General features: G+C 34.5%; 1 protein-coding gene across 1 annotated transcript in view; it reads right to left on the bottom strand.

Moving 5' to 3' along the window:
* Window positions 1-437: 437 nt before the first annotated feature.
* ARHGAP28 (Rho GTPase activating protein 28) overlaps window positions 438-21250 on the bottom strand; it is a 201353-nt gene continuing 180540 nt past the window's right edge. Inside the window, exons 14-19 of the mRNA XM_054587388.1 lie at window positions 20935-21132; window positions 20482-20595; window positions 10327-10383; window positions 8724-8848; window positions 3013-3077; window positions 438-551 (exon numbers count right to left, since the gene is read on the bottom strand). Coding sequence (XP_054443363.1) covers window positions 457-551; window positions 3013-3077; window positions 8724-8848; window positions 10327-10383; window positions 20482-20595; window positions 20935-21132 — 654 coding nt within the window. The 3' untranslated portion in view covers window positions 438-456. The remainder of the gene's footprint in view (window positions 552-3012; window positions 3078-8723; window positions 8849-10326; window positions 10384-20481; window positions 20596-20934; window positions 21133-21250) is intronic.

Raw genomic sequence — 21250 nt, forward strand, 5'->3', positions numbered from 1 at the left:
AGTGGAAGTTACCGATGTTTCTGGCATTCTTGCTCAAAAAGGTCAATATGTGTATATAACAAGTATAAAAACGTCTCTTTCCATCTCTTTGTGTTTGGTGGTAGCATTTGCTACATAAAGAAGTGTTTCTTATCCCTATGTATAGGACCAAGTTCATTTCTGCTGTGAAGTCAAAGTACTAGAAATGATTAGAGTTCCTATTCTAGATTGGTCTTCAGGAAGGATCACAAAATCTTTTCTTCACTCATATAGAGGAACCATCATGGGAAAGCTTTAGCTCCAATGGTTAACCATTTCTTCTTCCACCATCATGTTGACAATGCCTAGAGACACCACTTAGGCTGAGAAACACCAAGAGGGTTATAGAGACAAATATGTCAAAAGCAGTCTTTTTTTAATCCTACTTTAGAATTTTCTTGGCATATAATTCATAACAGCTGCCATCTTGGGCGTATTTCAAAAACTTGGTTGGGGTTTGATCACCCATTCTGCTTGAGGATTGACACGATATACATCCAAAATGTAAGCATCTGGATCCAAGCAATGCTGTCCTAAAAGAAACAGAAAATCAGAGAATGTTTATGAGAGTAAACACTTCTTTGTGTGTGTGCATGTATGTATGTAAGGTTTTGATAAGGCCAATGTAGTTCTCTTAGCCAGAAGCAAGTATAGTAAGTGCTTTCCTTATTGTTTATAGAGCTGAGTGCTTTAGTTATTAAATACTTCTGTACCTTTACTGATCACTTGACAAGTGATAAACAATTAAAATATAGATTGAGAAAAAAATTTGGATAGTGAACATCATAGTGTTCTTACACAAATCTAGATGGTATAGCCTACTACTGTACTTATATGTGCTATATTTTTTTTTTACAACTGGCAGCATAGTAGGTTTGTTTACACCAGCATCACCACAAATACATGAGGATCCTGTTGTCCTATAACATCATGACAGCTACTATGTCACTAGGCATTAGGAATTTTTCTGCTCCATTATAATCTTATTGGACCACCATGGTATATGTGGTCCATTGTTGACCAAAAGCATGACTGTAGATACATTTTAAAGATTCTAAGTGAAGCCTTCCTTCTTTCCTTCTTTCCTTCCTTCCTTCCTTCCAAGTATTTCAAATAAATCTCCATGTGAAATTGTGGGGGGGGGGAAGACATACCAACTACAGGCAAATTGTCCCTTAGACTCACCATATCTATAGGAAAAATATAGAAAAGACTTGTTTCAGGTATAAACTGATCACTTATATTATAGTACATGTCCTTTAATGGTTTTACAGATAGTAGCTGGACCAGGAATAGAAAAGATTAAAAGTTCATCTCAGTTTACTTCCTATGGCTGTAAGGCTCACAGGCAGAAAATATGGAAATAACAAGATCATTCCATGTAGAAAATCTTTATATACAATGTGTTTGAAATGTATATTAAAGTCTCAAACAAAACCACCAAGATCTAACTGCTTGCTTGATTCATTCGTTTATTGAATATTTATTGAGAGTTATTATGTTCCAGGAACTAGTCTAGGGGCTAGCACTACAGCAATGCATCAGACAGTTAAAATTACTTGCCCTCTGCATGCTTACATTCTAAAAGTGGTAAAGGCAGTTATCAAATAAGCAAGTACAATATAAAGCAAGCCTGATAATATAAGAACATTAGAGAACAACAAAGCATGGAAGGAACATAGAGAGTATATACTCCAGGAAAGCCTCACTGAGAAGGTAATATTCTGTAAGACCTGAATGAGGTAAGGGAGTGAGAAATGAACACTCTGTAAGAGAGTGTTCTGGGCAAAGGTTAGCAACGCAAAGGTCCAAGGCAGAATGTGCTCAGTGACCTAATACAAAAGGTTGGTGTTTAAGGGAAAGTCTGGATATAAATGTGAGAGGCATCAGCATACACATACATCCAAAGCAATGAGATGAATTGAGCTCCCTAAGGAAGTTAAGTGTAGTTAAAGAAGAGTTGCAAGGACTGAGCCCTAGAGCACTCCAATCTTAAGAGGCTGAGAAATGAGAAGTAACTGGCAAAAGAGATCATAAGGAGTAGCCAGTGTAGTGGGAGGAAAGCCAGAAGCTCAGGTAGTCCTTGAGGCCAGGTGAAGAAAGTGTTTTTCAAAGCAGGAAAAGATCAACTCAGGTAGTTACAAAGACAGACTGAATTGTTGGATTTTACAACATAAGAGTTCTCTAGTGACCTAGACAAGAGAGCAATTTTGATGAAGTGTTGAAAGATAAAGCTTGACTGGAGTGGTTTCTAGAGAGAAGAAGAAGAAGAAATTGGAATATAGACAACTGGTTCCAGGAGTTTATGCTGTACAGCCGAACAAAAATGGGAGTTGACGTGAAGGAGTCAAGAGAGAATTTTTTAAAGATGAGAGACATTACCAGAATTTTCTGCAGACACAAATGATGTAGTTGGAGAGAAAAGCTGATTCTATAAGAAAGAAGGAGGGAATAATTGGATCAATGTCTTAACTGGGCAGAGGGCACAGGAAGTGAGACATGAATGGAGGCACTAGTCTTAAATAGGAGTACAGATATTTCCTCTGGATTGTGAGGAAGGCAAGCAGAAGATATGGACACAGAATAAACAAGAAGGAATTTTCTTTGGATTTCTTTTTCCCCCTCCAGGAAGAATAAGCTTGGGCTGCAAGTGAAAACAGGGAAGTTAAACAAAAAGGGTGTCATGATTTTGAAAGTTCCATGATGTTCTTTTCTCTGTTTTTCATTCTTCTCCAGGAAGAGAGTTTCCAACTTTGAGCCACAGTTAGAAGACCCAAAATCTACTCCATATCAACTAAAATATTCACATTTAAATCTTTAAATTATCTTAGGAAAGTCATACTGTTCTTATATGAGATTAAAAAAAATCAGAACCTTACTGATTCTGAATTTATATATAAGAAACTTGTAAAATACATTTTTATAATAATAGCATCATATTTCTTTTAGAGTAATCAGAGAATTTAGGAATAAAAATTGTTAAAGGATCCTTACCTATATTTCCTCCAATTTCATATAACCTTTGGTTCTGAATTTTAATGCATCCTGAAGAACCATGACTGAAAAAAGGAGAAAGCAATATAATTTTAAGCCTTTCATAACCTGAGGTAAATCTTTAGATTAAATAACCATGGCAATAAACAATTCATTCTGCCTTGAGTGAAATACATCCCACAAATTATTATGACTGAAGTTATGATAAAAACAATTTTTTTGTATTTGTTTCACACAAATAAGCATCTGAGGCACAGAGAAGACAGGACTTTTTCAAACCAAGATGGATGCTGCAAGGCTCTACAGCAACCCGGAGCCCGTTTTATCCACACCTGTCAGTCCCATTTGAGAGGTAACTATTACTGACATATAAAGCTGGCCAAGGAGCAGCTGGATGTGCAATATTGCCTTGTCATTGGTCACAGTACTCTCAGTTCAAAAGAAGTCAGGTTTCATTTCCATATTTGCCAAAAATTGAATGGGATTCTCTCCTCAGCCCAAGTCACATTTCTAAGCTTGACTAATTAATACTTTGCTAATTGTCTTATATTGATTTCATTGCATGTCTTTGCTCTATAATAAAAGTCAGAGAAAATGACTACCCAATTTAATTTTTCTATGCCAGACTAGAATGCTGAGGTGGAAGAGTCTGGAAAAACCCTTTCTGATCTCTATCTCACTCAGGAATGAGTTTCAGCTTAGTTTTTTTTCAAAAAGATTCTTCTCATTCTCTATTTTGAGGAAGAATATGTACATCTCCTTTATTTAAAAACTTACTGAAATAATTATAAATTTGCATATATTTGTAAGAAATAATACAAACAGATCCTGTGTTCCCTTTACCCAGTTTCCTCTAATAGTAAAATCTTGAAAGACTAGCACAGTATCACAATGAGAATGCTAATAATGATTCAGTTAAGATACAGAACATGCCCATCACTGCAATGAACCTCACTTCCCTTTTATAGCTACATCCACCCTCCTCTTCCCATCCCTATCTGTACCTCCATTCTTTATCCCTCTATTTTACGTGTCTATAAATTTGTCATTTCAAAATGTTATGTAAATGGAAATGTACAGTAGAGAACTCTTTTGAATTGGCTTTTTTCAATCGGCATAAATCCCTGGAGGTTCACCCAAGTTGTTGAATTTTTATTGTTGAGCAGCAAACCATGGTAAGGATGTACCATAATTTCTTCAGCCATTTACCTGTTAAAGAATATCTGGGTTTTTTTCCCCAGCTTTTGATTATTATAAATAGAGCTGCTATAAGCATTTGTGCACAGCATTTTGTGGGAACAGTCTTAATTTCCTTGGGATAAATGCCCAAGAGTGTGAATGCTAGTTTCACATGGTAATTGCATATTTAGTTTTACAAGAAACTATTAAACTGTTTTACAGAGTGACTGTACAATTTTACATTCCCATCAGCAATGTATGAGTGATCAAGTTTCTCTGTGTCCTTGCCATTATTTAGTGTTGACACTATTTTTTATTTTAGCCATTCTCATGGGTTTCTAATGATGAAAGATACTAAACATTTTTTCACGTGTATATTTGCCATCTGTATATCCTCTTTGGTGAAATGTTTGTGTCTTTTGCCCATTTTCAGAGTAGATTGTTTAGAAAATATATTGTATTTTTTAATTTATTTTTAGAGAGAAGGAAAGAGAGGGAGAAAGAGGGAGAAAAACACTGATCGACTGCCTCTCATACGTGCCCCATCCAGGGACCAAACCTGCAACCCAGGCATGTGCTCTGACCTGGAATAAAACCAGTGACCTTTCTCTTTGCTGGATGATGCCCACCCAAACTGGAAACTGAGCCACACCACTAGATTGTTTTGTGCGTGTGTTTTTTAACTATTGAGTTTTGAATGTTCTTTATGTATTCTAGAAAATAGACCTTTATTGGATACGTGGTTTGTAAATATTTTCTTCAATTCTTTAGCTTTTCATTCTTTTTATGGGATCTTTCAGTGTACATTTAAATTTTGATGAAGTCCAACTTATAAATTTTTATATCTTATGAATCTTGGTTTCAATGTTAAGTCTAAAAATTCTTCACTAGCTTTGTATCACAAAGGTTTTGTCGTAAGTAATTTTCTAAAAGTTTTATGTTTTCCATTTAACTCTGTAATCCATTTTGGGTTAATTTTTGTATAAGATGTGAGGTTTAGATCAAGGGTCATTTTTTTGGGGGGGGCTCATGGATGTCCAAAGTTTTCTTTCTACAAATGTTGTACAAGAGCATATGAGATGACTTTGTAACACATATAAGTAAAAATCTGATGGATGCCCACATGCCTCGAATGGAATGTCAAGTCCCTCTACTACTTACTGCCTAGTGATAACTATTCACAGTGTTTTAGGTACCAGGGCCAGTGGCAGAGAAGAGTAAATGTTTGGCATTCCTGAGGCTTTTGTCTACTCTTCTTTTTTTTATGTAAGCTTCACACACACATACACACACACACACACACACGTGTGTGTGTTTAAAGTAGAAAACATACAAAAAGTGCACATACCATGTAACCAGCCCCCATTTCTGAAAAAGGGACTTTGTAGAAGTGTCTGTCATATGTCTTCTGAGTCACTAACATTTCACCCTCACAGAAAATCACCATTCTGATTTCTAACAGTATAGATTACTTTTATAGGCTAGTCCTGTTTTTCTTTTAATTGAAAATTTTATTGAGATAATTGTAGATTTACATGTATTTGTAAGAAATAATACAGACAGATTATTCTTTGCCCAGTTCTCCCCAGTGATAAGATTTTATAAAACTATGGTATAATATCACAATCAGGATATTGACATTAATACAATCTTCTCATCTTATTCAGATTCATCATTTTAATTGTACTCTGTTGTGTGTGTATTAAGTTCAGTATAATTATCTAGAGGTTCCTTTGTTGACCCCCACAGTCAAGGTGCCAGTCCCAATACCACAAAGGTATTTTGTGTTGCTCTTTTTAACCACACCCATCTCCACCCTTTCCTCAAAATGACATCTCCCCAACCTCTGGAATCCATTGATCTATCTTCCGTTTCTAAAATTTTTAAATTTCAAAAATATTATATAAATGGAGTCTTGCAGTATATAATTTTTTTTGCAACTGGCTTTTTTTTTTTTGCTCAACACAGATGCTCCTTTTTCATATGATTTGAAAGCTCCTTTTTAAGGATATCAGAGTTTAACTAGAGACCATCAAACTGTACTGCTCTCTAGTGAACAGGTTTAAATGAGTGCTTCTCATCTTTTAGAAATCTGAGGGAAAATGTTTATCCTTGAATAAGCATGCCAAACCAAAAATGATTATTTATCCTCTTTAATGGCCGATATGCAAAATATTTTTTGTAAATATCATCCTAATCCCAAAGTTTATTGATAGTATATTTTAAGGAAAGCAACAGGTGATGTTCACTTAACTACATAAACTCTATCTGATATTGGCATGTTAAAGCCCACTGGAGCCTGAAATTATGATACTCCTGTAAAGCTATCAAGAGATCTACAAAACTAACCTGCTATAATTTTATTCTAATAAAAAGTAAAACTCATTGAGTAAATGAAAACATCAAGACAGAAAAGGTTTCCTATTAAGAATCCCATTAGAAATCTTATACAAAAATCAACTCAAAGTAGATTAAGGCTTGAATGTAAGACCTAAAACCATAAAACTCATAGAAGAAAATGCTGACATTGGTATTGGCAATGATTTTTTTGACTCTGACACCAAAATCAAAAGCAATAGATACAAAAATAAACAAGTGGGGCTCTGTCAAACTAAAAAGATTCTGCATAGCAAAGGAAACCATCAAAAAAAAGGCAGCCCATGGAATGCGACATAATATTTGCAAATCATATATCTAATAACAGGTTAATATCCAAAATACATAAAGAACTCATATAACTCAATAGCAAAAAAGCAATTTAATTAAAAAATGAGCAGAAGATCTGAAAATTTTTCCAAAAAAGATAATCAAATAGCTAACAGGTACATGAAAATATGCTTAATGTTACTAGTTATTGGAGAAATGCAAATTAAAACTCCAATGAGATATAACCTCAGACCTGTTAGAACTGCTATTATCAAAAAGAAAAAAAAAGTGTTGTCGATGTTGTGAAGAAAAAAAAACCCTTTGTGCACTGCTGATGGGAATGTAAATTGGCTCAGTCACTAAAGAAAGCGGTATGGGGGCACCTCCAAAAATTAAAAATAGAACTACCATATGATCCAGCAATTCCACTTCTGAGTATTTATCCAAAGGAAAAAAAAATCACTAACTTGAAAAGATATATGTATTCCCATGTTCATTGCAGCATTATTTACATTAACCAACATATGGAAACAACCTAAGTGTTCACTGATGGATAAGTGGATAAAGAAAATATGAAATATATAATGGAATATTATTCAACAATCAAAAATGATATCTTGCCATTTGCAATAACATGGATGGAGCTTGAAGGTGTTATACTAAGTGAAATAAGCCATGTAGATAAAGACAAATACCACATGATCTCACTTTTATGTGGAATTTAAAAAATGAAAACAAAAGAACACAAAAACTAATCTCACAGATACAGAGAAAAGATTGATAGTAGCCAATTTAAGGAGGTGTAGGGGAAATGGATGCAGGCGGTCCTCCTAAAGGTACAAACTTCCAGTTATAAAATAAGTAAGTCATGGTGATGTAATATACAGCATGATGATTACAGTTATGAATACTATATTGCATATTTAAAAGTTGATAAATGAGTAGATCTTAAAAGTTCTCATCACAAGAGAAAAATGCTGTAACTATATGCGGGGCCAAATGTTAACTAGATTTACTGCAGTGATCATTTTGCAATGTATACAAATATCAAGTTATTAATACCAATTCAAAAGAATTTATGTACCTCCGTGTTCATAGCAACACTATTTACAATAGCCATGATTTGGAAACAGCTGAAGTGCCTATCAGTAGATGGGTGGATAAAAAAACTGTGGTGTATCTACACAATGGAATATTATGCAGCAGAAAGAAAGAAGGAATTCCTGCCTTTTGTGACAGCATGGATGGAACTGGAGACTATTACGGTAAGTGAAATAAGCAGGCAGTGAAAGACAAATACTATATGACCTCACTTATAATAGGAATCTAATGAACAAAATAAGCTAGTGAGCAAAATAGAACCAGAAACATAGAATCATGGAACAGACTGACAGCTGTAAAAGGGGATGGGGGAGGCAGGGACTGAGTGAAGGAAGGTGAAGGGATTAGTCAAAGAACATGTATGAAGGACCCATGGACATGGACAACAGAGTGGGGATTTGACTATGGAAGTAGGGGGTGGGCTGGGTGAAGGAGGGCAAGGGGGAAAATTGGGACAACTGTAATAGAATAAACAATATTTTTTAAAAATCAAGTTATTCTGTTGCATATCAGAAACAAATGTTATATGCTAATTATACTTCAATTAAAAGAAGAAAATAAAGAATCCCACTTATAAAAATTCCTTTAAAAATACAAAACTCATGTTATTGACCATTCTTTAGTTTACTAACTTCTTGCTGTACATTTGACTCCTCATCTGTTGGTAAAGCTTCCAAAGTAATAGGTTCGAATTTTTCAAAGAGGCCAAATTTGTAAATTCCTGGAAAATTACTCATCTGATAAAAGTCTATCGTCTTTGTACAGAGACATTTTGTCTTACTCACCTGTTCTCATATTGAAATTTTGCCAGTATGTCTTTGGCTGTGGTTTGACTATTGAGTTGAATGGCCATGGACACCTTCGACAGAAGTGGAGCATGGACTCTTATGACTCCTTCCGGCACGTCAGACTGCCAATGAGGAAAAATTCAGCACATTCTGTCAAACTAGGATGGACATCAGTTCAATGACTGTACTTAAGACATAAAAATCAGTGGCACTCTGAATGAGGAAAACATGGAAACATGACTAGTATTTAACCAGAATGAAACACTTCTTTCTTTTTAACAGGAGATTTGACAAAACTTAACCTAGGATTTTACTGTCACTACATGCTTAGGTCTTATACACTGCCTTAAAAATTGTGAGAAGTAGAACTGGGCTATTTAATGAATAGAAATCTAATGTTACTACTACTACATTTCCTTGAATGATGCTTTAAATCATCCTACTGTAAGCAGAAATCTTTATTTCCATATATTTTAAGATTAATCTTCTGAACCATTCAAAGATCTTTAGAAAACGACTTTTTAAATATCCCTTTTCTTCAGTCAGCCCAAAGTTAATTCCAGATGGGCACTTGGAACTTGTTCCCTCAAAGCGCACTGATAGCACCGTGGAGAGCAGAGCATGGCCTGTTCCTGGGGAAGAGAATGTCTCTGCTTTCACATGTTATGATTGGCTTGGGCACTTTCAAGCTCTCATCTAAATGAAATACTCAAAAACTGTTGCTCTCTAATTAACAGAAATTTCTGTTTTGTCAGGATTGACTGTAAAATTTGCTTGCTTCAAAATTTTGAGTGTTTTAAAGTTTAATTCTCTAGAGATGAACAGAAATAAATTTTTATTTGTTTGAGGGTCTGGCTACTCCTCAGCTAATCATTTTAAATCTCTGTATTCTCAAAGGATGGTATTGTTGATGTAGGATTATGGGAGCTGACTCAGTATCTACCCTAGAATGAGTATGTTATATCTTGCATTGTGTCCCCCACACATATATGTGGAAGTCCTAACTCCCAAGCCCTGAGAATATGACCTTATATGGAAATAGGGTCATTGCAGATATAATTAGTTAAGATGATCTCATATTGGAGTAGAGTAGGCCCTTAATCCAATATGACTGGCGTCCTTATAAGAGGAGAGAAGACAGAGACACATCCACAGGGTGAATGCCATAGAAAGATGGAGGCAGCGATTGGACTGCACTGGCAAGCTACAGAGTGTCAAGAATTGTTGGCATTACAAAAATCTAGAAATGACATCAAATGAGGTCCTTCTTTCAAAGCCCTAAGAAACAAACCAATACCTTGATTCTGGACTTTGAGCCTCCAGAACTATGGGAGAGTAAATTTCTATTGTTTCAAGCCACCCAGTTTGTGCTGCTTTGTTATGGCAGCACAAGAAAACTAATACAAAATGTTTTAAAGTAGGATCAGGTCTAATAGGGCTCTTTTACTGTTCTCTGCAAGAACCAAGAGAGCATGGCAAGAAATGTAGGGAAGGGATATAGATTTGGGATGGGACAGAGTGCCCCTGGCTCATTGTATCCCCTGCCTACTATGTAGGAGGTTAATAATTAGGGAGGAAATAAAATTCTCTGTTTTCTTACCATTCTTCTTAAAGAGGGTGATTTTTGTAGTACCTTTGAAGTTTTAGGGCTGGTAACCTAAATAAAACACATTTAGTTTTTAAGATTAATGTTAGAAAAACAAGCATATGCTGTTGTTGGAAGTATAAAATGGTACAATCTTATGGAAAACATTTTGGAATATTTACTAAATTATAAAATGCATATCTATACATTTATGATACAAATATATCTTTTTTGAGAAATAACATACAAGTTTCTTCACTTGCAAAAATCTTAATAGCAAAATTCTGGATACAATTTAAGTGTTCAATAATCTGGGATGGCCTGAATAAATTATGACGTGTCCATGGAGAAGAACCAGAGAAGAACGCTTTGTGGATCTATGTGAAATAATCACCATGATTTCTTAAGTCAGTAACACAAGATGAGGACAGTGTTTCATGTGTGTTATCATTCATGTAAAAAGGGGGAAGAATACTGACTTATATTTGCTTGTATGTGCAGTGCTTCTCTGGAAGTATATACACCTGCAAGTTCATGAGCACACACAACCTGTCCATTGGTAACATTATTTGTCCCTGGGAGGTGAAGTCAAGGTGGCCAATTTTTATCCTATAGTCTTTCTTTCTTTTTGAATTTTGTAACCTAGTGATGAGCTGTCTATTCAAATAAAAGTTAATTAAAAGCATGGTAGAGTACAATAGAACTGAAGAAATACTGTTTCTTCATCTTTAAGTGTTGCTTTTATGGTACTTATAACTTTTAAATTCTACCTTAGTTCTAATTTACAATTAAAACATTAAAATAATTGGCATTCCTATAGCATTGGACAATTTACAAAGTGCTTTATACACACATTATCATCAGTTGATGCTAATGAAAACTCTGTGAGATAGATAACATTATCCCCCTAGCTTTATAATAAAGTTGAAATTCAGGGGGAAAAAAAACTTTAATTCACTCAGACTTGTATGGTAAAGCCTGACCTGACCTCAGTTTCAGCTCTGAGTGTATCATAATTTTGACATTAAAATTTTTCACAGTGTAAATGGCAGAGTAAGGAGTCCAAAAGTCTGTCCTTCCAGAAAAGCAATGAATAAACTGGCTCAAACTGCCAGTATCAACATTTCCAGAACTCCAGATACCAAACCAAAGTTTGCAATCAGGGGAATACTTAAGTCAGAAAACAGTTGAATCTTGGTAAGAGCAGTAAGTTTTGTGGCTTTTTAAATTACACTTTTCCAATCTCTGTTCCCTAGCTCAGTGATAACCTTGAATACAGCAGCCTGCATTCCTGGTACAGGTACCAGAGGAAGCAGAAGGACTGTCTGGTGGTTCCCTGGAGGACTGGTTCAAAAGGTTTGCCTTTGGCTTGCCTAGCTTGGAACTTGATCAGTGCTAAAATGGTATAATGTTTAAAATACCTACAGGGAAATGTTTTAGTCACTGCTGCCTGATGTAGTGGACAAGAATTGGGGAAAACATGAAACTAAGAAGCTTTGGAGGCAAGCCTAGAAATTGAGGTACTTTGAGGAATGAGGGCTGTGCAAAGCTCCAATATGTTTTAGAGGATCCAGAAGGCCATGTGCATGTCCAGGGCTGTGCACGTGTTCAGAAGAGACCTGAAAAGAACTTAAACCCCGCCCTCTAGTTGACATTCAGGCTCTGTCGAAGGAGAAAGTGAAGATTTAGGCAGTTAAAAGCTGCCTGAGTGTTAAAGATGTGCCCCAACAAACACAGAGAACTCATCAGCAAAGACTTGGAGCTTTTTTGGTTACAGCTGTTTAAGAAAATCTCTGTTCAAACATTAGCTAATCACTAAGCTAATGGAAGGGAGATTTCAGTAGCCACAAAAAACAAAGAATATAGACTTCACAAAATCAAAATGACTAAACCAGGGCACAATAGCTACTATAGCAGCAACAACCCTGGGGGAAAAGGAAAATCTTATTTTCACATTTGCCACATTATAACGTTCAAATGTCCATTCAATAAAAAATTATGAGGCAGGCAAAAATGGCAAGAAAATATGGCCCATATACTGAAAAAAAAATCAGTTTCAATAGTTTTAGAAGAAACTCCTTAAAGAAATCTGAACATTATACTTATTAGAAAAAGTCTTCAAATCAGCTATTTTAAATTTGTTTAAAGAACTAATGGAACTCATGGCTAAAGAACTAAAACAAATGAAAATGATATCTCATCAATTTGAGAATAAAAACAGAAATTATAAAAAGGATTAAATAGAATTTCTGGAGCTAAAAGTCCAAATGAAATAAAAAGAATACACTAGGTAATTCAGCAGCATATTTAAGGAGGCAGAAGAAAAAAATTAGCAAATTTGAAGAAACGTCAATTAAGATTATCCAGTCTGAGAAATAGAAAGAAAAAATAATGAAGGAAAAAAAACAGACTCTAAGAGAAACTGTGGGACAACATCAAATGCACCAACATATACATAATAAAAGTCCCAGAAGGAGAAAAGATAAAGGAACTGAAAGAATATTTGAAGTAAAAATGACTAAAAATTCACAAATTTGCTCAAACACATTGATCTACCTATCCAAAAAGCTCATCAGACTCCAAATAAAACTCAAAGAGATTCACACCAAAATACATTATAACCAAACTGTTGAAAGACCAAGAGAATTTTAAAAGCAGCAAGAAAAAGTAACTCATCACACACACACACACAAAAACCTCAATAAGATTAACAGCTAATTTCCCAAGTACAACCATGGAATCCAGGAGATAGTGAAATGACATATTCAGAGGTCAAAGAAAAAACTGTCAACTAAAGTTCTCTCTGGCAAAACAATCCTTTTAAAAATGGAGAATCTAAGGCATTCTCAGATAAACAAAAGCTGAGAGTGTTCATTGTTAGCACACTTTCCCTAGAAGAAATGATAAAGAGAGTACTTCAGGCTGAAATAAAAGGACAGTAACTCAAATCCACATAAAGTAATAAAGAATACCAGTAAAGGTAAATATATAGGTAAATATAAAAAAATCAATGTATTTTTTGTTTATAAATCCATTTTTTCCCCAATCTTATTTAAAAGACACATGCAGAAAGCTTTCATTATAAGCCTATATTGATTAGAACACAATTTATAAACATATAATTTGTGGCAACACCAGGAAATAGGGGCAAGAGAGGTATGTAGGAAAGTTTTTATATACAATTGAGTTTAAGGTGCTATTAATACAAAATAGATTTTTTCAAATTAAGATATTATTCGTAATATCCAGTGCAACCACTAGGGAAATATTGAGGTAGCCAAAAAGTTTGTTTGGTTCTTATGTGCAAAAGGACACATTTTTTCATTTTCACCAGTAACTACTGACCAGCTATTCACTGTTATGTTCCACTACTTTCTGCCACCATTCACGCAACTTTGTAATTCCATCTTCCCAAAACTTTTTATGTTTTTTTGAGCAAAGAATTGTTCCAGGTACCTTTTACAGTCTTCCAGGGAATTGAAATTTTTTCCATTAAGAGAATTTTGTAAATACTGAAATAAACAGAAACATGAAGGTACAATGTGTGATGAATATGGCAGATGAACCAGAACTTGCCAGCCAAGATGCGACAGTTTTTGTGTGGTTATTAAAGAAACATGCAGTCTTGCGCTATCCTGATGGAAGATTATGTGTTTTCTATTGACTAATTCCGGATGCTTTTTGTCGAATGCTGCTCTCAGTTGGTCTGATCGGGAGCAGTACTTTTTGGAATTAATCATTTGGTTTTCCCCAAAAGGGCTCTTCATAATAGAGGACTCTCTTCCAGTTCCACCATATACACAACGTCACCTTCTTTGGATGAAGACTGGTCTTTGGTGTGGTTGGTGGGGGAGCACTTCACTTGCCCCATGATTTCTTCCATTCCACATCATTGTAAAGTATCCACTTTTCATCATCTGTTTTAAAAATGGAATGTCTTTGTTATGTTTAAGTAGAGAATCTCATGAGGAAATACAGTCAAGAAGGTTTTTTCACTTAACTTATGTGGAACCCAAACACCAAAGCAATTAACATAACCAAGCTGGTGTGAATTATTTTCAGTTCTTGATCTGGATATTTTGAGTGTGTCGGCTCTCTCCTGTATGGTGTAACGTTGACTGTTCTCAATTAATGTCTTCATTTGATTGCTATCAACTTCCACCGGTCTACCCAACTGTGTAGCATTGTCCAGCAAGAAATCTTCCAGCACAAAACTTCACAAACCACTTTTGACACATTTGAACAGTCACAGCACCTTCTCCATAAACTGCAAAATTTTTTTTGCATTTCAGTTGTGTTGTTATCTTTCTTGAAATAATAAAGCATAATATGCCAAAAATATTACTTATTTTCTTCCATCTTCAACATTAAAATGGCTGCACAGAAACTCACCAATTTTTGTTTTTTAAAAACACATGCTCATATGACAGCTGTCACAATACAATCTAACAAAACCGTAATGAAGTTAAATACAACTAAGTGCTACAAGAGCCATCTCAGAGGAAAAAAACCAAACTTTTCAGCTAGCCTAATAATTCAAACATATATAGCAAAAGAAACAAGAGAATTGAGATGATACACTTGAAAATACAAATGAAGGCAGTAATGGAGGAATTGGGGAACACAACCATGTAAGTAAGACATATAGCAAAAAAAAAAAAAAAAAAATTGAAGGGAGAAATAGTTTTACAATAGTTGGACACTTTAATACCTCATTTTTATTAATGGGGAAATAGACTAAACAGAAGATCAGAAAGAAAATAGAAAACTTGAAGAACATTCTAAATCAAGTAGAGCTAAGAGGCATCTTTAGAACACTCCACCCAACATTAGTAGAATCCATTCTTCTCAAGTACACATAAAACATTGTCTGGGATAAACAATATGTTAGACCACAAAACAAGTCTCAACACAGTTTAAAATATCAAAATAATACAAAGTATGTTCTTCAACGATAATGTGATTAAATTAGAAATTATTAACAGAAGGAATTTTAGAAAATTTACAAATATTTGGAAATTAAACAATAAGTAACCAATGGATAAAAAAGGAAACTTGAAAATTCTCTGAAATAAACAAAAATGAAATATAACATACTGAAACTTTTGAGATGGAAAATTTATAGATGTAAAAGTCTATAATTTAAAAAAATTCTCAAATCAATAATCTAATCTTTTGCCTTAAAAAAACTAAAAAATGGAAAATGAAACTCAAAAACAAGCATAAGGAAGAAAATAATAAAAATTAGAGTTTTAATAAGGACTAGTGAATAGAGAAAATTAATGAAACAAAAGTTGATTCTTCACAAAAAGATCAACAAAATTGACAAAGTTTTAGCTAGCTGACCAAGAAAAAATAAAATTCAAATTATTAACCAGGAATATAAGTACAGATATTACTAACAGAATTACCGAATTTACAGCAATAAATAGGAATGTAAGAGAATACTATGAGCAATTTGTATATCAACAGTTAAATAACCAAGATGAAATAAGCAAAATCCTAAAAACACAACCTATACTGACTCGAGAAGAAATAAAAAATCTGGTGGGAATGCAGACTGGTGCAGCCATTGTAGAAAGCAGTGTGGAATTTCCTCAAAAAGCTGAAAATGGAACTGCCCTTTGATCCAGTAATTCCCCTGCCGGGACTATACCCTAAGAATCCCAAAACGCCAATTCAGAAGAACCTATGCACCCCAATGTTCATAGCAGCACAATTTACAATAGCCAAGTGCTGGAAGCAGCCTAAATGCCCATCAGTAGATGATTGGATCAAAAAGTTATGGTACATTTACACAATGGAATACTATGCAGCAGAAAGAAAAAAAGAACTCCTAAACTTCGCGACAGCATGGATGGAACTGGAGAGCATTATGCTAAGCGAAATAAGCCAGGGGGCGAAAGACAAATACCATATGATCTCACCTATAAGTGGAACCTAACCAACAATACAAAGATGCCAGGAAAATAAGACCAGCCACACTGAAAGGAAAAGAAACCAACAGAGACAAGAGGCAAGGAGGGTGTGGAGGCAGGGGAAAGGGAAGGGAAGGGGAAAGTCAAGGAACATATAGCAAGGACTCATGGACAAAACCAAAGGGGAAGAGCTGAGGGAGGGAAGGAGGGAGGGGGCAAGGGAAAGTGGTGGGGGGTAGGCAGAGACAAATGTATTTGAAAAAAATTAATTAATTTTTTAAAAAAAGAAAATCTGAATAGAGCCATAGCCCATAAAGAGGTGGAGTTAGAAAGCAAAAATATTTCTACAAATAAGAGTCCAGGACCACATAGTTTCTGGTAGTGAATTCTACCACACATTTAAAGATTTAAAACTAATCATTCTTCAGCTCTTCCAAAATACAGAAAAGAGGAAACACTTCTTAACTCATTCTATAAAGCCAGTATTACCTTGTTACCAAAGCCAGACAAAGACATGGCATGAAAACTACAGACTAATAATATCCTTTCTACATGTTAATGTAAAAATACTCAACAAAGTACTAGTTAGCAACTTGTCAAGCAGCATATTAGAAAGGATTATACACCTTGGCCAACTAGCTTTTTTCTCAAGAATGCAGGGTTAGTTTGACATATAAAAAACAGTCAATAAAACATACCATATTAATAGAATGAAGAAAAAACAATGGTCATCTCAAAAGATGGGGAAAAAAGCATTTGAGATCATTTAACTCCTTTTCATGATAAAACACCCCCCAAAGGTAAGAATAAAAGGGAGTTTCCTCAAAATATAAAGGGAATGTGAAAAACTCACATATATTGTATCCTCATACTTAATGGTAAAAGACTGAAAGCTTTCCCCTTAAGATCAGACATCAGACAAAGATCTCTGCTCCTGCCTTCTTGCTTACATTTTACCGAAAATTTTAGCCAGGGCAATTCAGCAAGAAAAACTAACTAAATAAAAGGCAACCAGATTGGAAAGGAAGAAGGAAAATTATCTCTGTTCACAGAAAACATGACCTTATATATAAAAAATATTACAGAATCTAAACAAACAAAACTATACTTTTAGAACTAATAAATGAATTCAGCAAAAATGAAAGATACAGTATATAAAATTCAGTTTCATTTCCATACTCTAACAATTTACCATCCAAAAATTAATTAGGAAAACAATTTCATTTACAATAGTATCAAAAAATACTGTGTGATCAAGAAAGTCCAAGATTTATACACTGAAAAGTGTAAAACATTAAAAAATTAAACAAAACCTAAATAAATGTAAAGATGACTAATTTTCACAGACTGGAAAACTTGATATTATTAGAATGAAAATGCTTCCCAGTTAATGTGCATAGTCAATCAACCTCTATTGAAATTCCAAGCACCTTTTTTTCTTTTTGCAGAAATGGAAATGTTGATCCTAAAATTCATATGGAAATGCATGGAATCCAAAATAACCAAAGTTATTTGAAAAATAAAAAGTTGAAGTACTTACGTCTTTCAATTTCAAAATTTAAAACAAAGGTACACTAACTAAAACTATATGGTACTGGCATGAGAATAAACATATAGATCAATAGAACAGAATTAATATTGCGGAAATAAACTTTTATATCTATTATCATTTAATTTTTGACAACAGTGCCAAGACTATTCATTGGAGAAACAACAGTCTTTTCAACAAGGGATAACTGGTTAGCCACATGCAGAAGAATGAACTTGCACCCCTACGTAATATATTAAAAGTAACTCAAAATGGAACCAAGACATAAATATAAAAATTAAAACTATAAAATTCTTAGGAGAAAACATGGGTTTAAATCTTTATGATCTTGGATTTGACAAAGTATTCTTAGATATGACAACAAAAACATGATCAACAAAATTAATAAGTTATATTTTTTTCATAATTAAAAACCTTTGTGCATCAAAGTACAAACTAAAAAACAGAAACGACAATCTACAGAATGGAAAAAATACTTTCAAATTATAATGGACTTGTATCTACACTATCTGAAGAACTTTTACAACATAATAAAAATACGCATAACCCAAGCAAAAATGTGAAATGATCTGGGTACACAGTTCTCTAATGAAGGAATACAAATGGCCAATATGCACATGAAAAGATGTTCAACATCATTAGCCATCAGGGAAATATAAATCAAAGCCACAATAAGATACCCCTTCATACTTATTAGGTTGTTAGAATAAGTAAATTCAGATAATAAGGTATTTGGAGAAAGTTGAATCTTCATACACTGATGGTACAAATGTAAAACTGGGCAGGCACTTTGGAAAACAGTGGAAATTCCTTGGATGATTCAACATAGGGTAGCCATATGACCCAGCATATACCCAAAGGAGTGGAAAACATATATCCACACTGTAACTCATATATGAATGTTAATAACAGCATTGTTTACAGTAGCTAAAAGGTATAACCAACCTAAATGTCCATAAATGGATAAATATTATGTGGTATATTCATATAACGGAATATTATTCAGCCATAAAAAAGTGCTGATACACACTGTAAGTTCAGTTGGTGAACCATAAAAATATGCTAAGTAAAATAAGTCAGCCACAAAAACCCATGTATTATATTATTTTGATTCATTAAAAGTCCAGAATAGGGAACCCTATAGAGATAGAAAGTAGATTAATTACTGCTGAGGGCTGGTGGGTGGAAATGGGGTGGGTGGGGTTAGGGAGATGATAGGCAAAGGACATTTCTTTTTCTAAAATAATAAAATATTCCGGATTGTGTTACTGGCTGCGCATATCTGTAAATGTACTAAAATCACTGAATTGTATAATTTAAATGGGTGAATTGTATATGTGGGTTATATCTCAATAAAGTTATTTTTAAAAGAAGGATAAAATCAAATTTAGAAAAGGGATAAATGAAGTAACTATATATGCTACAATATGATAAACCTTGAAAACATTATACTAAGTGAAAGGTGTCAGACACAAAAGGCCATTTATTGTATGATTCCATTTATATGATATGTCAAGAATGGTAAATTCAGAGACAGAAAGTAGATTAATGTTTTTCAGAGACTGTAGGGAGGGAGTGAGTGCTTAACCGGCTGGGGGTTTCTTTTTGGAATGATGAAAATATTATGGAATTAGATAGTGGTGATGATTGCATGACATTGTGAATATACTCAAACTAATGAATTCTATATTTTACAATAGTTAAAATGGTAAATTTTCTATTGTGTGAATTTTTCTCAAAACAAATACTTTTTTCATATAAATGTGTTGGTTCTCCTTGATCTGAAGTCACTTTGCCTGTAACTGATGAGGGAGCACAGCCATTTATCACGATTGCGATAAATCAGCCAGCACCCCCCCCACCCCGCCACTGTCTGGGCTTTCACCACTCCGTTCCCTGAATGACATTTCCCTTCCTTTCTACCTTTGAAATGTGATCCATCCTTCAACATGCAGCTCAAATGCTATTTCCTTCATAAAGTTGCTCACAATTTCCCATGTTGGAGCACATCTTTCTCTTCTGTATGGCCCTCGCGCATTGTGTGCGCAGCTGATGTTGCACTTAATGCATAATTGTAACTCTTGTACACACTTGTCTCCCACATTAGGTTTAATTCCTTTAAGGGCAAATAAGTTGGAAATCTTCCTCAAGGTCAATTGCTATGCCTGACACTCGTAGTCACCCTCAAATGAAATTAAAGCAATAAAAGTAACTCTTCTGAAACCTGTTTCAGCTACACACCTCCACACAAACAACTGTTACTGTGATATTCTTCAGAATGCAATGAATTTACACAAAACAACTTGAGAATAAGAGTTTTTCACTATCCAATCATTAAAGAAATTTCTTTATCTACTTATTAGATATACTGAATATTGGGATCTTAAATCTAATTCACAGGGACTAAAACATCACCTTTTAGCTTTTGTGAGAACCATTCTATACTTAAGTACTTAACAGAGTAAAACAGTAAATAGTCTTCATGACAGAGATATTTCAAGAACCTCAACCAAAAAGCACAACAAAATAAAAAGACCATGGTACTCAGCCATGGACACAATTTCCAGAATGTTTAGTCGCAAGACTGACACTTTGTGAGAATATACAATGTTTGGCTCTCAGTTACAAGCTGCTTTGTGCCTTCCTCGGAGAAATAAAAACCTGGGTAGTAGCACTATTTGCACTCTTATTTATTGTTATTACCTCTCGTTCTATGGTTTTCCTCCTCAGCAACTTTTTGACACTTGGGAGCTGCTTCTTTAATAACATGGTGGCTTCATTCATTTTTCTGACTTGAGTGATTAAGAAAGATGGGACCTGGAGAATAAAAATCGCTTGACTAGAAGGAAAACACCGGAATTAAACCTCCCGGGTAGATTCTGTCTTTAGTTATGGTAACTCTTGGCCACTCAGTACCCTGGAACTGTGGCATTTGTCCTTGTAAAAATTAGAAAAAAACTATTAGGATTCATATTTAATAGAGAGAACATATTCAGGAGCAGCCCTTAAAGAGTATATAAACATGCCACAGGTAACCTGGGATTATATTCTCATATTTCCTCCCTGTGACTGAGAGCATTGCTGGCTCATGGAGCCTTTACATTTCCTGGGTGCTGGTAGACTCCAAAGGAGTACATCAGTCACACTGTTACTCACCTTCCACAGTATTTTCTGGTAGTTAAGCATTAAGCGGATGATGTGGGCTGCAGTGTTTGCTAACCGTAATTCTTCATAATCAGAATGTTTGCTTCTACTGAAGAAAAGGTTTGGTGCCATTACAGTTGAAATGTTCCATATACTCATTCGGTTTTTGGATTCATTGGCAATCACTTTATTAAAGAATGTCATGAGGGCCTAAAAAGAAAGAGCACTATGTCACACTACTGTAAGTTATCAAAATGCATCACTGATTGCTGCCACTTATTTCTACACCCATTTACTGTGTCCCTGGGAAATAGCCAGAATATTGTCA

The sequence above is a fragment of the Pteronotus mesoamericanus genome, unplaced genomic scaffold (assembly GCF_021234165.1).
Source record: "Pteronotus mesoamericanus isolate MK-2021 breed Mesoamerican mustached bat unplaced genomic scaffold, CSHL_Meso_final scaffold_118, whole genome shotgun sequence".
Lineage (NCBI taxonomy): Eukaryota > Metazoa > Chordata > Mammalia > Chiroptera > Mormoopidae > Pteronotus > Pteronotus mesoamericanus.